This window comes from Dipodomys merriami, unplaced genomic scaffold (assembly GCF_024711535.1).
Source record: "Dipodomys merriami isolate MVZ:Mamm:240054 unplaced genomic scaffold, mDipMer1.0.p SCAF_125, whole genome shotgun sequence".
NCBI classification, from domain to species: domain Eukaryota; kingdom Metazoa; phylum Chordata; class Mammalia; order Rodentia; family Heteromyidae; genus Dipodomys; species Dipodomys merriami.
In genome coordinates this window covers 513,249-529,967 of record NW_027202549.1, presented here as the reverse complement: position 1 = coordinate 529,967, position 16,719 = coordinate 513,249, and the positions used below count along the sequence as shown (strand labels likewise).

At 50.2% G+C, this 16,719-nt stretch overlaps 1 protein-coding gene across 2 annotated transcripts; it reads right to left on the bottom strand.

Annotated features, from left to right (window-relative positions):
* Nucleotides 1–126: 126 nt before the first annotated feature.
* Nucleotides 127–14,523, bottom strand: Gask1a (golgi associated kinase 1A). Of its 2 annotated transcripts, XM_070017528.1 has the most exons (6): nucleotides 14,169–14,521; nucleotides 5,430–5,970; nucleotides 4,780–5,126; nucleotides 3,350–3,472; nucleotides 1,601–1,704; nucleotides 127–1,271 (listed from the first exon to the last, which is right to left on the bottom strand). In XM_070017528.1, exons 1-6 carry the CDS (start codon nucleotides 14,208–14,210, stop codon nucleotides 1,061–1,063), a joined length of 1,368 nt encoding a protein of 455 aa, XP_069873629.1. In that variant the 5' UTR covers nucleotides 14,211–14,521; the 3' UTR covers nucleotides 127–1,060. The 2 variants fall into 2 exon arrangements, with proteins under 2 accessions (XP_069873629.1, XP_069873628.1); XM_070017527.1 differs by having other exon boundaries at nucleotides 4,780–5,970; nucleotides 14,169–14,523.
* Nucleotides 14,524–16,719: the final 2,196 nt, after the last annotated feature.

The window sequence follows — 16,719 nt, the reverse complement described above, 5'->3', positions numbered from 1 at the left end:
ACATTTCTGATGGGCTTGAGCATGAATGTGAAAGAAACGCTGCTTTCCAATAGTCTCCCCAAATCCTGAAACCGTGACAAGTTTTCCCTAGGAAGGCAGGAAAAGATGAACAGCTCTGACTCCATGGAAATTAAAATTTTGTATTTGGCAAGAGACACCATCAACAAAATCAAGACGCAGATGACAGATGGGAAGAAAACACTGACAACATCTCTAATGGGGCGGGGGGGGGGGGGAGATTGAGTGTACTAATTAGATTCAAAGATCAGTAACAAATTAACAAGGAAAAGACAAACATCTTCGAAGGAAAAGACACCTCACAGAAAATGCAAATGCCTACTATGTCAGTGGAACAGTAACTTTAGGGTTTTTTGTTTTGTCGGTGGTAGGACTTGAACTCTGGGCCTGGGCGCTGTCTCTCAGCTCTTCAGCTCAAGGCTAGTGCTCTACCCCTTGAGCCACAGCGCCACTTCTGGTTTTCTGGTGGTTCATTGAAGAAAAGATTCTCACAGATGGTTTCCTGCGCCATCTGGCCTCGAACCGCGATCCTCAGATCTCAGCCTCCTGAGTAGCTAGGATTACAGGCGTGAGCCACTGGCACTTGGTTCTGACTTGGTTTTTTGGAGATCTGGTCTTCCTCATTTTTGCCAAGGCTGTGATTTTTGCCCGACTTGTGACCATTCCATCCATCTCTGTCTCCCAAAGCAGCTGGGATTATGGAAATACACTACCAAGCCTGGCTACAAACAGAATGCTTGCAGCCTACAAAGACAGATGCTTCAGTATTGAATTTCTCAGAGCCAAGGCAGGGAAGTTCTGAACCACCGTTCACACACACACTCACACACACACAATCATCCAGCCTGAAGTTCACAGAACATTCTTGAAGAGAGTTCTTGGTGCCCTGGAGTTAACAGCCAACCAAGATGGAACCCACAAGGCTTCTGGCTTTTCCTGTTGGTCCTCATGAGCTGTGGGAGGACCTCGTAGAAATGTGTGTGGAGGCTCAGAGTGATGTGTCCGGTGTCCACCCGCGTGGTGGGCCATCCCTGAGCAGGGCTCATGGGTCCTCATCCCGGAAGAGAGTGAGGTTGTACTTCCGGATGTGGGACAGTAAGATGTGGCCCCTCCGACTCAGGGTCTGCAGGACCTGCTTCAGCCCCAGGGCCCCGCCTTGGCTCTCCCAGAACACTGGATCCATCCGCAAGGACTTGAGTAGCAGATTCTCTAGACACCCAGATTCTAGAACCTTCACTGCAGACGCAGGAAACCTGGAACCAAGTCCCCATGGAAAAGAAAACAACAACAAAAAGCAAAAAAACACAAGTGAAGGCAGGCACCGGTGGCTCACGCCTGTCATCCTAGCTACTCAAGAGGCTGAGACCTGGAGGATCGCGGTTCAAAGCCAGCTAGGGCAGGAAAGGCCGTGAGACTATTATCTCCAATTAACCATCAGAAAAAAAAAACAAGTGGTGCTGTGGCTCAAAGCGGTAGAGCATTATCCTTGAATGAAAAAAGAGCCCAGGGACAGTGCCCAGGCCCTGAGTTCAAGCCCCATGACCAACAAAAAGACCCTCTATTGCATTTGTTGGGTACTTACCCATCTATGCCCTCCAGCAGCCGGAAGTTCAGCTTGTCCTCTGGTTGTTGGAGATTGCCGGCATTGTCGATGTAGACTAGATGAGATGGATCACTACTGCGAACCTGGGAGGAAGAGGGAAAAGGAGACACAAGAGACAGCTGGTCAACCCACAGCGGGCTGGCACCTGTGGGATCTTGTCAGTACTGTGTTTGCCTCAATGTTATCTCAAGCAAGTCTTGCCAGCAACCTTTCCAGATACAATACAGAAAATTAGTACTATTTGTGTGTGTGCATACACACACATGTGCGTATGTCCCCAGGCTTGAACTCAGGGCTCAGGTGCTGTCCCTGAGCCTTTTTCGCACAAGGCTAGTGCTCTACTTCTAGAGCCACAGTGCCACATCTGGCTTTCTGGGGAGTCACTGGAGATGAGTCTCACGGGCTTTCCTGCCCAGGCTGGCTTTGAACCTTGATCCTCAGATCTCAGCCTCCTCAGTAGCAAGGATGACAGACTTGAGCCATCACACTTAGAGAGAGAAAGATATACTGGAAATGTAATCAATTCACATAGCTTAGTAAGCAGCCACGTCTAGGATTCGAACTTGAACCCATAAACCTAAGCCAGAGCAACACCTGCTAAGATTGTACGGCTGGGTGGGGGTGAGGGACTCTGACTCCTGGCTGAAGGGGTAGGGAGCTTGGGTGGGAAGTAGCACAGGTGTGAAAGGAACCCACTAATCAGGGCCGTCAGTATCACACACATTCACACTCACACCCTACACATGCTCACCTCTTCTGCCAGCTGCACCCCTGCGCTTGGACAGCAAAAGTCCTCAGGCTGGGCGCTGGTGGCTCACACCTGTCATCCTAGCTGAGGATCACAGTTCAAAGCCATCCTGGGCAGGAAAGCCTGTGAGACTTTTATCTCTAATGCACCACTCCAAAACTGGAAGTGGCGCTGTGGCTCAAGTGATAAAGTGCTAACCTTGAGCAAAATAAAAAGCACAGGGAGAATGCCCAGGTCCTGAGCTCAAGCCCCATCTCTCTCTCTCTCTCTCTCTCTCTCTCTCTCTCTCTCTCTCTCTCTCTCTCTCTCTCTCACACACACACACACACACACACACACACACACACACACACACAGAGTCCCTTGAGCATTGCCAAGAACATCCAACACTTTCCCAGAAAAACATGGACCAGCCTCAGTTTCCAGGAGGAGTTCTTTGGGGCCTTTTTAAATGCATAGCTATTTTCCCATAATCCTCTCTGGCAACCTCTGCTAGCCATGATGAATTTTGGTCTCCCAGAATACAGCTGGAAAGCACGCTCTGCTCACCCCCACCCTGTTTTTTCATTCAGAGGCTCTGGGATCCCTGGTTCCTTCTATATTGTGACTTCTTAGATGTATGTTCAAGCACCCAGACTGGGAAATCTGAGTCACAGATCATCTCAAAACATGGCCACAGGCTGGGCACCGGTGGCTCACGCCTGTCATCCTAACTGCTCAGGAGGCTGAGATCTGAGGATTGCAGTTCAAAGCCAGCCCTGGCAGGAAAGTCTGTGAGACTCTGATCTCCAATGAACCACCAGAAAACCAGAAGTGGCGCTGTGGCTCAAGTGGTAGAGCGCTTGCCTGGAGCTGAAGAGCTGAGGGACACTGCCCAGGCCCTGAGTTCAATCCCCAGGACCGGCAGAAAGGAACATAAAAACATGTTTTTCTGGAGACGGAAAGACGCAGGTTGGGACTGAAGAACTGGACAGGCTTACCAGGATGTGGACCAGCTGCAGTTCAGCAGGGTTCCGACATTTTTCTCGGAGCCTCTCTTCTACACAGGGCTCTGTTGGCTCAGGTTCGAAGCCACAGCAGTAACGATCCAGGCGGTCATGAACCTGGGGGCACAGGCAGCCTTTAAGTGGGGGTGTGGACACTCAGGCCACCTGTCCTGGGGTATCTTCTACCATCATCATGCTCATCTAGGATGATGGAGGGGGGGGGATCCTGGCTTTTGCTTTTGCCACCCATATCATGCAAAGGGCCTGTGGTGAGTGTCTGTGGATGCCTGCAGGAGTCGCTGTTCATATATATTTTCTAGATGAGAGGGTCCTGTAGGAGCTAGAAAGAGGGAAGAGTGCTTCCTCTTGACACAGGAAGTCCTGCCCTCAGTCAAGTTAGGGAACGGGCCGCTCAACCCCAGACCATGGAAGATGGGGGGCATTCTGACCCTGACCCATCACCTCCGAATCCAGGAGTGGCTGGGAAGTGAGAGGCATGGAAGCAGCCAGCTGGGCTCCCCAGCAGCCCAGACCTTCTCGTGCAGTAAAACATCAGGACAGGGCTGGGCACGGTGGCGCATGCCTGTAACCCCAGCACTTGGGAGGGCTGAGGCGGGAGGGTTGAGTTTCCAGCCAACCCTGTCTCAAAATTAGAAGGAGGAGGAGGAAGAAGAAAAGGAAAGGAAAAAGACAATGAGGAGAAGAGCTACTCAGGAGACAGAGATCAGGAGAATTACAGTTCCAGGCCAATCTGGGTAAAAAAAAAAATAAAAAAGTTAACAAGGGGCTGGGATTGTGGCTCAGTGGTAGAGTACTTGCCTAGCATGCATGAAGCCCTGCTCAGGGACAGCGCCCAGGCCCTGAGTCCAAGCCCCAGGACACATGTGCACGCGCGCGCGCGCACACACACACACACACACAAAGTTAATGAGACTCATAAATTGTTAGGTGTGGTAGCGCATGCCTGTAATCCCAGCCAGATACTAGGCATAGATAGAAAGGTCACAGTCCACAGCTGGGGTCAGGGGAGGGTGGAAAAAAAAGCATCAGACTTTATCAAGAAAGAAACTTAATAGCAAAAAGAGCTGGAAGTGTGGTTCTGGTGGTACAGTAAATGTGAGCTCCTGAGTTCAAGTTTCAGTACTGAGAGAGAGAGAGAGAGATAGATGGATAGATAGCTCGATGGATGAATAGATGGATGGACAGATGGATGGATAGATAGATAGATAGATAGATAGATAGATAGATAGATAGATAGATAGATAGATGGATGGATGGATGGATAGACAGCTGGATGGATGGATGGATGGATGGATGGATGGATGGATGGACAGACAGAGTAGCTTGTGGCAATGGGGAGAGTCAGCATCATTGGTGGAGAATCTAGGCTTCACCTCTCTACCCTCTACCCGTCCCCCCCTTACTTGTAACAGGAAGTCAAAGAGGGCGAGGCGGGCCCATTCGGTCTGGCGAATGCCCAGGCAGGGGGGCCGGCCTGCCCCATGGCAGCCATGGGCCAGCAGCGCCTGGTACTGCAGCCAGCCCAAGGCCAGCGAGTTCTGATCTTCATCCGGGTCACCCAAATGCAGGACATCGGACGCCCACCAGATGAGCGGCCTGGCCTGGCCGTCCGTGTAGCGGTAGGGCAGGAGGGGGCTGTGGAAACGGCGGGCCACGGCGGGCAGGCTCCGGCGCAGGCCCAGGACGCGGTCCACGTGGAAGGCCAGCACCTCCAGCAGGTCCCCCGGCCTTTTGATCAGCCCACAGAGCCCTGAAGAACACCATTGGCTGAGCACGCGGGGAGGTGTGTCCTGATAGGCTCCTGGCAGCCAGAGGCCCACCTGGAGCACCTGCCCATGGGCGGGGACTCTGGCTTTGTCCACCAGCTCCCCATGGGACAAGAGCTGGAGCGTGTTGGAGTCCTCCTGGCTGAACCATGGGGGGAGGGCCCCCCCAGGCCCTGGGCTGGCCCATAGGCCAGAACTCTCAGCCTCGCACCACTCAGAAGTCTGGAGGTCCCCAAAAGAAGCAGGCCATTGCTGGGGGCCCCGAACAGTGTAGACTCTCTCTTTACCTTCCGATGCAAGAGGCCCAGAGATCTGTCCAACGTGGGGGGCTGGCTGGTCACTTCCTTCCTGATCACGGGTGACCAGGTCACCCGTGGCCATCACCCGGCTGGAGCCACCATAGCCTGGCTCTCTGACCTCCTTCAGGAGCCCAAGATGGTGGACCCTGAGTCTCAGATGTCCTGCTGAAGCTAGGTCTCTCCTGGCTCTCCCTGGATGCTTGGTGTCCCCTCCCAGGGACCGTTGGCGCGTGTCCGCTCTCCCTGGCTTCTTGGAACAAAGCAGGATGGAATCTCTAGGCAAAGTCCGGCCTCTCCGGGACCCTAGATTTCTTCTTATATGCTGCCTCCTGCTAGCGCTCAGAACCTGAACAATGCAGGGGTCAGGAGTGTCCAATTCCTCATGGGGCTTTCTGGAATCACTATCAGTGCCAGAAGCTGGAGGATCAGTGGGAAAGCGGGTAACAGCCATGACATACAGAGTCATCGCGAGACAGAAAGCCACCACCGACTGCTTCTTGCTGAGAAGCTTTCTCCAGAGCCATGATGCCTGGAACACGGGATAGGGGGAAAGGACAAAACATCTAAGACCTGGGAAAGACTGGCCGAAGCCCAGAGCAATGCAGATGGTGAAGAGGAAGGGCCTCGTGCTCTTGCTGGCTGGTGCTCAACCACTTGAGCCACAGCTCCCCTTCTAGCTTTTTGCTGGTTTATTGGAGATAAGTGTCTCTCTGTTCTGTCTGCCCAGCCTGGCTTCAAACTGGGATCCTCAGATCTCAGCCTCTTCAGTAGCTAGGATGGCTGGCAAATTACCACCGGATGATGGCTTAAAACAACAGAAATCTATACTTGAAGCCAGGAGTTCCAGGTCAGCTGTCCTGGGTTGAAGTCAAGATTGTTACGCCACACCAAGTAGCGCAGGCCTAGAATCCCAACCGCTTAGGAGGCTGAGATCCGACAATCACAGTTCCAAGTGAGCTTGAGGGAGAAAAATAAAAAAGAAGTTTGCAAGACCCCATCTCAACCAGTGGCTGGGTGTGGTTGGGTGCGCATCTGTCACACCTCAGCTACAAGAGAAACAAATGACTGGGCTTCATGACATATTCTTATCAGTGACAAAGGAAAGCACAAATATGCTCATGCCTGTAATCCTAGCTACTCAGGAGTCTGAGATATGTGGATCGCAGTTTGAAGCCAGCTGGGACAGGAAAGTCCATGAGACTCTGATCTCCAACGAACCACCAGAAAACCAGAAGTGGAGCCGTGGCTCAAGTGATAGAGCACTAGCCTTGAGCAAAATAGCTCAGGGACAGTGCTCAGGTTCTGAGTTCAAACCCTAAAGCTGGCAAAAAATAGATAACCACATTTTTTAAAAATCTACCATTCCTATTTTACAGCTGGGAAAACAGAAAGGCCTAGAAGGCTAAAGTCTGCCCAGAACCAAAGAGCTGGCAGGAATCCCAACATTTCAATTAACACCGGAAGGGGAAATGGTTATGGATCTATTTGTTTGGGCTCTTTTGTCTTTAAAAAGGAAAAAAATGTGTTCTGAAGTTGAATTCCATAATCTTCATTTGCCCCAGTACTGGATACTGTTGGGAGAAACAAATCATCTTTTAAAGATGTTTCTAGAAGACGGGTTGTTTTCATCTGGCGCTCTTGGTGTAACTTGGCCTCAGAAAACCTGGGAAAGTTGGCAGTTGTACTAAAAACAGGTTCGGCCATAAGCAGACAACCCAGGCAGGCCACCCAAGAGAAGCTGGGGAAAAGAAAAACAGCCTCGATCCAACTGGAAAGAAAGAAAGAGAGAAAGAAAGAAAGAAAAAAGAAGGAAGGAAGGAAGGAAGGAGGGGGGGAGAGAGGGAGAGAAAGAGAGGAAGGAAGGAAGGAGGGAGGGCGGGTGGGGAGGGAGAGGAGGGGAGAGAGGAAGGAAGGGAGGGAATGAAGAAAGAAAGGAAAGAAAGGAAGGAAAGAAGGAAGGAAGGAAAGGAAGGGAGGGAGGGGCTGGGAAGGTGGCTCAGTGGTAGAGCGCTTGCCTTGCATGCTCGAGGCCCTGGGTTCGATTCCTTAGCACCACAGAAGCAGAAAAAAAAACCAGAAGTGGTGCTGTGGCTCAAGAGGTAGAGTGCTCGCCTTGAGCTGAAGAGCTGAGGGACAGCAACCAGGCCCAGAGTTCAGGCCCCACAACTGGAAAGAGAGAGAGAGGGAGGGAGAGGGAGGGAGGGAGGGAAGGAGGGAGAGAGAGGGGGAGGGAGGGAGGGGAAAGAAGGAAGGAAGGAGGGAGGGAGGGAGAGAAAGAAAGAGAAAGAAAGAAAGAAAGAAAGAAAGAAAGAAAGAAAGAAAGAAAGAAAGAAAGAGCCGGGCACTAGTGGCTCACGCCTGTAATCCTAGCTACTCAGGAGGCTGAGATCTGAGGATCGCGGTTCAAAGCCAGCCCAGGCAGGAGAGACTGTGAGACTCCTATCTCCAATAAACCACCAGAAAACCCGAAATAGTGCTGTAGCTCAAGTGGTAGAGCGCTCGCCTTGAGCTGAAGAGCTGAGGGACAGCGTCCAGGCCCAGAGTTCAAGCTCCACGACCGACCAAAAAAAGAAAAAAAGAAAGAAAGAGAAAGAAAGAAAGGGAAGGAGGGAAGGAGGGAAGGAGAGAGGGGAAGGGAAGGAGGGGGAAAGAAGGAAGGAAAGAAGGAAGGTAGAGAGGGGGAGGGAGGGAGGGTGGGAAAGAAATAAGGAAGGGAGGAAAGGAGGGAGGAAGGGAGGGAGAGAAGAAAGTTCTCTGATGAGAAATACTCAGCTGAATAACTTTAAAAGGTTTGGAAAAAGGAACAAAACAGAGAGAATGATGTCGAATATACTAGAAAGTTCTCTGGCAGGAACCAAGTTGATCTGTTGCTAATCAGTGAAAATTCTCACCGTCAGCCAGATGCTGGGGGCTCACACCTGACATCCTAGCTACTCAGGAGGCCGAGATCTGAGGATCGCAGTTCAAAGCCAGCCCAGGTAGGAAAAGTCCGTGATGCTAGAAAGGTGTGGCTCAAGCAGTAGAGCACCAGCCTTGGGCAAAGAAAGCCAAGCCAGAACATTGGGCCTGTTGGATGCTGGTGGCTCACGCCTGTCATCCTAGCTACTCAGGAGGCTGAGATCTGAGGATTGGGTTTTGAGGCCAGAGACTCTCAGCTCCAAACACTACTCAGAAAAAAGCTGGAAGTGGTGCTGTGGCTCAAGTGGTAGAGCACTAGCCTTGAGCACAAAGAAACTCAGGGACAGCGCCCAGGCCCTGAATTCAAGCCCCAAGATTGGTACCAAAGGCGGGGGGGGGGGGAGGGGAGAAAAAGTTGACTTTGGCTCTGATCCTGGGATCCTCGCTAAAGACGGGACCTACCCTGGTTCTGTTCCCTGACCTTTGCCCTCTTTTAGCCGCCCTCTCTCCCACCCATCACTGACTCATTGACTCTCAGATCTGCCCCTGCCACTGAGATTGGAATTTTAGAGTCTCTGTGCCATTTGTGTGTGTGTGTGTGTGTGTATGCGCATGTGTGTTTGCACACAAGTTTAGTTAATTAACTGTCATAACAAACCTAGGGCTGGGGCGAAAAGGAATACGAGTTGATTGTCAGAGTACTCGATTAAAACCATATGTCGTGGGAATGACTCTGCTTCCTGAGACCTGCTCAGCCTCTCTGTCCTTGGCCTCCAGAACCAGACTCCAGGCAGGGAAAACTAGAAGGATGCAGGCCTTGGGTGGGCAAGCGTGGGGAGCCAGGCACCCCGCAGATCGGATAGCAGTCAGGGCAGCCAGGCCCTGGTGGCTCACACCTGTCATCTTCGCTACTCAGAAGGCTGAGATCTGAGGATCGCAGTTGGAGGCCAGCCCAGGCAGGAAAGTTCCCTGAGACTCTTATGTCTAATAAACTACTCAGAAAAAGCCAGAAGTGGTGCTGTGTGGCTCAAGTGGTAGAGCGCTAGTCTTGAGCACAAAGGGGCTCAGGGACAGTGCCCAGGCCCTGAGTTCAAGTCCCAGGACCTGAGAAAGAAGTGTGTGTGTGTGTGTGTGTGTGTGTGTGTGTGTGTGTGTGTGTGTGTGTGTGTGTGTGCATGTTTGTAACAGGGACTCAGGACCTCATGCACTCACTCAGTTTTTTTCAAGTTCACAGCTGGTGCTCTACTGCTTGAGCCACATCTCCAAGTCTGCCTTTTTGTTAGCTAAGCAGCTATGGGATTTGTCTGCCCAGGCTGGCTTCGAACCAAGATCCTCAAATCTCAGCCTCCTGAGTAGCTAGGATGACAGGCGTGAGTCACCAGCAGCCCAGCACAGAGCTGTGATTGTTCTAGAAATGCCTGGAGATTCTCTCCAAGACGGAATCGTGGGACCATGATAAGAATGGCTGGTGGGTGTTAGCCATTGTCTGGCCCTGAGATGGGGGTGTCGCCCATCTAGTCAGGCTCTGCAGGCTTTGCCAGCCCCCCAAGAGACCCCCTCCCTTCTCCCCACCCCCAGCTTGAGCAACATACTGCTTTAATTCTCAAGAAGCCCCATATGAGAACACCACAAAACCACAGGGAAGTTTAGAGCCCCTGTCATTTGTTAGAAATGTTCTCTTGCTGTCTTGGAGCTAACAGCTAGGCATTTTTCTTCAGGCTGGGGTGTGGGTTTGGGGTGGGGAAGGGAAGAGAGGGGAGAGAGGAAGCTGTAGTTGAAAAAAAATGTGTATATATATATATATATATATATAAGATATTATAATAAAATAATATGTAATAGAATTCTATGTCCTATATTAATAGTAAAATATATCTAATTTTAAAATATATCCAAATTCCATAAATATATAATAAAATATACAAACTATATCTAAATATATATAACATACTGTATATCTCTATATACTATATAGATATTAAAGGCTGTTTACCTCTGGGTGGCTTTTTTCTCCCCTCCTAGAGATTTCTACTCTCTCTGTTCCACAGAGAAGAGGAGGAAGGCTGAGCTAATCAGGAAAGCCTGCAAACCAGGACTGGTAGCTCACACCTGTAATACAAGCTACTCAGGAGGCTGAGATCTGAGGAGTGGGGATCAAAGCCAGCCCCGACAGGAAAGTGCATGAGATTCCAATGAACTACCCAAAAGCCGGAAGTAGAGGTGTGGCTCAAGAGATAAGGGCACCAGCCTTGAGCGTAAGAGCTAAAGGATCATGCCCAGACCCTGAGTTCAAGTCCTACGATTGGCACCAAAACATAATAAGACTTGAAACAGATTTTTATCATTCCCAGAAGGTAATCAAGACTTCTGTAGGATTCCACCCAGAGGAAGTTTTGAAGCCAGATCCAAGGTCAAAGCTGACCTGCATGACTGGGAAGGTGGCTCAGTGGTAGAGTGCTCACCTTGCACGCATGAGGCCCTCAGTTCGATTCCTCAGTAACACAGACACAGAAAAAGCCAGAAGTGGTGCTATGGCTCAAGTGGTAGAGCACCCAGCCTTGAGTAAAAAGAAGTTCAGGGACAGCGCCCAGGCCCTCAGTTCAAGCCTCAGGACTGGCAAGAAAGAAAGAAAGAAAGAAAGAGAGAAAGAAAGAGAGAAAGAAAGAGAGAAAGAAAGAGAGAAAGAAAGAGAGAAAGAAAGAGAGAAAGAAAGAGAAGAGAGAAAGAAAGAGAGAAAGAAAGAGAGAGAGAGAGAGAGAGAGAGAGAGAGAGAGAGAGAGAAAGAAAGAAAGAAAGAAAGAAAGAAAGAAAGAAAGAAAGAAAGAAAGAAAGAAAGAAAGAAAGAAAGAGGCTGGCCTGCAGATGTGTTTTGTTTGGCCAGAACCATTTTCAATCCATTTGAGCTAATGTTTAAAAATCCAAGGTATTTCCCATAAAAATTCAGATGGCCAGCTTCCCCTGAAAGAGGAGGAAGTTCTAGACACAACTTGGAACCCGCACTGCCAACATGGTTGGAGGAAAGGGAGGAGTCCTTCTGTGACTCGCTTTCCCTACTTTACCACAAGCCCCACACCCTATTATCTTGTACCACCAAGATCGCTAAGACTTCACTATTGCCTTTTGGTTTTGTTTTTATGAAAATACCTATTTACTTATTGGTATACTGGGGTTCAAGTCAGAGATTTCTGGTTATAGGCAGGCATATACTTCATACCCTCTTGCCTTTTTTGGGGGGGGGAATAGATCTTGAAAGCATCCTATGTGTCATCTGGACAGCAATCCGCCTATTTTCACTTGCTCTGTCGCTAGGATGACAGGCATGCACCATGCTGTCCAACTACTCAATGGGAGAGGCTCTCAAATGGATCTCCTCGCTGACCCTGGAACTGCCGTCTGCCACCCAATCCCTGCTACCCTAGTCGCTGGGATTACAGGGGTAAGCCACCGTGCTTGGCTTCAAAGACATCCATTCTTAACGGAAGATGCCCACAGACCAGAAACGGAAATGGGAGCCTTTGGAGAACTGAGTAGGAAGGACGTCTCACCTGGGGTGGAAGGACTCATGTACTAACCAGCAGGGCCTGTGGAGGTTAGGAGCTTTGGAGGTCTGGGGTTGGAGGTTTGCAGACCAACCAATAAAACTCCAAGCTGCCCACTGGAGGCTTGGAGGTTTGGTGGTCGAGGCTGCTCTGAGTTCTGGGTATACAGCGCAGGACAAGGTAGTCACAGGCTCTCTTTCTAGTGTAAATAAAATTCTTTGGTTATCTTTAACTTCGATGGATTGTCTTGCTCTCGTCCGTGAAGCCCCTCCCCCTTAGAAACATAGCCCCTCCTACTTAGAAACTATAGCCCATGCTTAGATACTGTAGCCCCTCCTACTTAGCAACTAGCCCCTCCTACTTAGCAACTAGCCCCTCCTACTTAGTGATGTGGCTGTTAAGTCTCTCTCGTGTTTTGATGACCAGTGATGACATCTGGAGTATTTCAAGGACTCAGTGCTCAATGAAGTGATGAATAATAAAGCTAGAACCACCCCCAGCTCCAGGAGTTCGCTCACACCTGTTATCCTAGGTTCTCAGGAGGCTGAGATCTGAGGATCACGGATTCAAAGCCAGCCCAGACAGAAAAGTCCTTGAGATTCTTACGTGGAATGAGCTACCAAAAAGCCAGAAGTGGAGCTGTGGTTTAAGTAGTAGAGCACCAACCTTGAGCAAAAAAAAGGCTCAGGGAGGGACAGTATCCAGGCCCTGAGTTCGAGCCCCAGGACTGGCACCAAAACAAAAAAACACAAAGGAATACAATGACGCCCCTGGGTTCTAAGAAGGCTGCTGGGGTGGGTGATTCTGGGTGAATTTGAGTACAGGGTCCATTCTGGCCATAGGATCCTTCCCAATGAGGCCAGCAGAAAGATTTACCACGAACAATCTAGAATTGCTACCACACACACCATAGCACGGCACCCTTCCAGAGGTTACCCACATAGTACCTGTGGGTGAAAGATCCTTCCCAGAGCTAGGCTTTTTACTGATCTATTTTTGTGCCAGCCCTGAGACTTGAACTCAGGACATAGGTCTGGTCATTTAGCTTTTCCACTCAAGAAGGCTGGCACTAGACCACTTGAGCCACAGCTCCCCTTCTGGCTTTTCGATGGTTCACTGGAGATAAAAAAGAGTCTCACCTTTCCTATTGGGTTGGCTTCAAACTATGATCCTCAGATCTCAGCCTCCTGAGTCGCTAGGATGACAGGAGTATGCCACAGCACCTGGCCCATACCCATACATGGGTTTTTTGACTAGTTCTTGGCTCGCTAAGTACAGCGAGCCAAACTCACTACCCAACTTGGCTCCTCAACCCAGAACCACGAATCTAACCACCCCAAGCCAAGATGAGAGAACTGGAATTCTCTGGATGGTTCTTCTGGAAGAGGTTGTATGCTCACTGCCAGCCAACACCCACCAAAGCCAAACAAAACTGCCCACAGGTAAACAGCCTGGGATACAGCCCCGTCCCGCGGCCACTTTCGTGGAAATCCAAGCCAGTGGTGGGGAGAAACACTGGACCAGGACAGATGTGCCAACCCCTGTACATCCAGCAGTGACGGACAGCTGGGGCTGGAGGCTGGGAAGGAGGGAATCCAGTGGCCGGAGTTAGGTACCATTAGCAAAGTAGGACAGGTAACATCCACACTACTGGTTCGGTGTCTCTCCTACGTTTTTCCCCCAGTCCTGGGGTTTGAACTCAGGGTCTGGGCACTGTCCCTAAGCTTCTCTGGCTCAAAGCTAGTGCTCTACCACTTGAGCCCCAGTGCTACTTCCGGCTTTTTCTGTGGATGTGGTCCTGAGGACTCGAACCTGGGGCTTCCTGCATGCTAGGCAAGCACTCTACCACTGAGCCACCTTCCCAGCCCCTCTCTCCTACTTCTATACAAGCAATGTACACAAAACCAGTTCCAAGGATTTTAAGACGAAATACGTCCATTTTGTCCAATTAAGATGATCGGTGTTAACTTTTAAAGAAGTTATTTGGGCCACAGGCCAGTGGCTCACGCCTGTCATCCTTGCTACTCAGGAGGCTGAGATCTGAGTATCGTGGTTCGAGGCCAGCCCAGGCAGGAAAAAGCCCATGAGACCCTTAGCTCCAATGAACCACGGCAAAGCCAGAAGTGGTGCTGGGGCTCAAGGGGTAGAGCATCCTGAGAAAGGCAGGACCCCAAGACCAGCTGTACACACCCAGAGCCAATGGCTGCCCTGGAAGCCACCTGTGAAGGTGCCCCCCCCTCCACACACACAAGGCCCACCCACACCAGTGATTACCTCCTGGAATCCCTACCATGTCTCTGCAGGTTTGCTGCCAGTGCTGTGAGGTGTTCATCCAACGAGCAGATTCATTTCCTCTAGCCCCCCACCAGGCAATGTGCCTAGCAGAGGGGGGCTGGGAGAGGGGAGAGACACCCTGTGTCAGGTTCCAAGGTGCTAGGTGCACAGAACGCCCCGCAGGTGGGAGAGCTCCCAGAGCGATCTGAAAGCCTGGATCGCTGCGATCTAGAAGGATCTAAGGGAGTCTCTAAGCAGCTGCAAAGTCGGGCCGATCAGCTGCACTTTTTTTTTTTTTTTTTTTGGCAAAGTTTGCAAAGTCCCAGCCTGGAGTGAGTGTCCCAGCAAAGCAAGGGAGGGGAACCTCCCTTCACAATAAAAGTCCTGCCCAGGGCTGGGCTGGGTGAGCTAGGAATGAAGGCTCCACCCTCTGGGTCCATCGCCAAGGCTAGCCAGGGGTGCCTGGCACATAGCTCCCCAATTTGGCCTCTAATGTGTGCAGATAAGATGGTGTATATGCTACCTGGGGGGGTGTCTCCCTCTACTCCCCCCTCAACTGCCAACGTCTGCGGCAAAACCCCAGAAAGACAAAGCTCTTTCACTACTACCTTTTTTTTTTTTTCCCTCTCTCGGGCTCAGTTCCCAAAGGCGGTTTGGAAGGAAAAAACTGATGCCCACTTCACAATGGACAGATTTTTCTCAAGAGATCCACACGTTTGTGCAAAAGTTGTTGGGGTTCAGGGTGGAGGGTGGGGCTGTGTTGCCATGCTAACACGATCAGGGCAAGGAGCTAAGGTGTGTGTGTGTGTGTGTGTGTGTGTGTGTGTGTGTGTTACAGTAAGAGGGGCCTAGGTACTGTCCCGTAGCTTTTCCATTCAAGGCTGGTGTTCTATTATTTGAGCCACACCACCGCCCCATTTCTGGCTTTGGGGCTGGGTTTCCCTGGAGATATGAGTCTCATGGGACTTTCCTGCCAGGGCTGGTTTTGAACCATGATCCTCAGGATCTCAGCTTCCTGAGTAGCTAGGAGACAGCAGGCATCAGCCACCCACAGCAGTCTACAAAGTTTCAAGCAGATAATGAATGTAAGGCGCTTTCTCATACAGCCACCATGGTTGGCTTAGCAACTTCTGAAGGTCAGGAGCCGATTAAGATATGAGGATCTGCAGCTTGTTAAAGATGTGAGGGTCAAAGCCAGCATTTCCAGTGAACCACCAAAAAGCCGGAAGTGGAGCTGGGGCTCAAGTGTTAAATCACTAGCCTTGAGCAAAAAAGCTAAGAGACAGTGCCCAGGCCCTGAGATTACACCCCAGCACATGCGTGCACAAGCATGCGCATGTGTGCATGCACGCATGTGCACATGCACATACACGTGAAAAATGAATCTTGAGAACTCACAGGATTGGGTTTCCTAAGTTTCTCTCAGTAGTCACGACTGACCTCCTTAGAAGTAGAACAGAATAAATAAGCTTCCATTCTAGGCTGGCAGGAAAGATCTGACACTTTCTGATTGCAGCCATCAAGGGTATAAAGAGAAGCTTCATACAAAGATTGAAAGAATAGCGCCCCCTGGTGCTCAACCTTCCACACGGCAGTTATCTTGTGCTTTAATTCAGCCCTGAGTTCTTTGACAGCTATTGTAGAATGCATGGGCAGAGCCCAAACAAAGACCACCTCAGGACAATTATCCATCAACGATCTCAACATCCGGGACTATACACTCGGGTATATTTGGGGCCTGCTTGCTTCAGAACCAGTTCCAGTCTGACCACCTTGCATAGGCTTTTGACAGAAATTAACCAGGTTTTGATGTTACTGGAAATTGGGAGTTCATTCTCAGAGCAGATTTTCCCACCTGATAAAGAAGAGGAATACCTGACAATACCATCTCATACCAATGTTATAGGGAAAGAAATACAAGGGTTGGGCACTGATGGCTCACGCCTGTCATCCTAGCTACTCAGTAGCCTGAGATCTGAGGATCGTGGTTCAAAGCCAGCTTGGGCAGGAAAGTCCATGAGACTCTTATCTCCAATGAACCACCAGAAAACAGGAAGTGACACTGTGGTTCAAGTGGTAGGGCGCTAGCCTGGAGATGAAGAACTTAAAGACAGTGCCCAGGGCCTGAGTTCAAGCCCCACGACCATAGAAATAAAAAATAAATGTTACCTGATAGTGATGCATTGATATCCATTACAGGACAGATGAATCCTGGAAATATGACTGAGATAATGTATGGGGTTAGGAGAGATGGAAAATAATCAAAGGGGTGACACTAACCAAGATGCATTGTACTCATAATCTCACATAAAGAATTGAAAGCCCTTGGGCTGGGAAGGTGGCTTAGTGGTAGAGTGCTTGCCTAGCATACATGAAACCCTGGGTTCGATTCCTCAGTACCACATACTCAGAAAAGGCTAGAAGTGGCTCTGTGGCTCAAGTGGTAGAGTGCTAATCTTGAGCAAAAGCAGCTCAGGGACAGTGGCCAGGTCCTGAGTTCAAGCCCCAGGACTGGCAAAAAGAAATCGATAAAATATAAATAAGTAAAAAGAACTTTTAGGGAACTA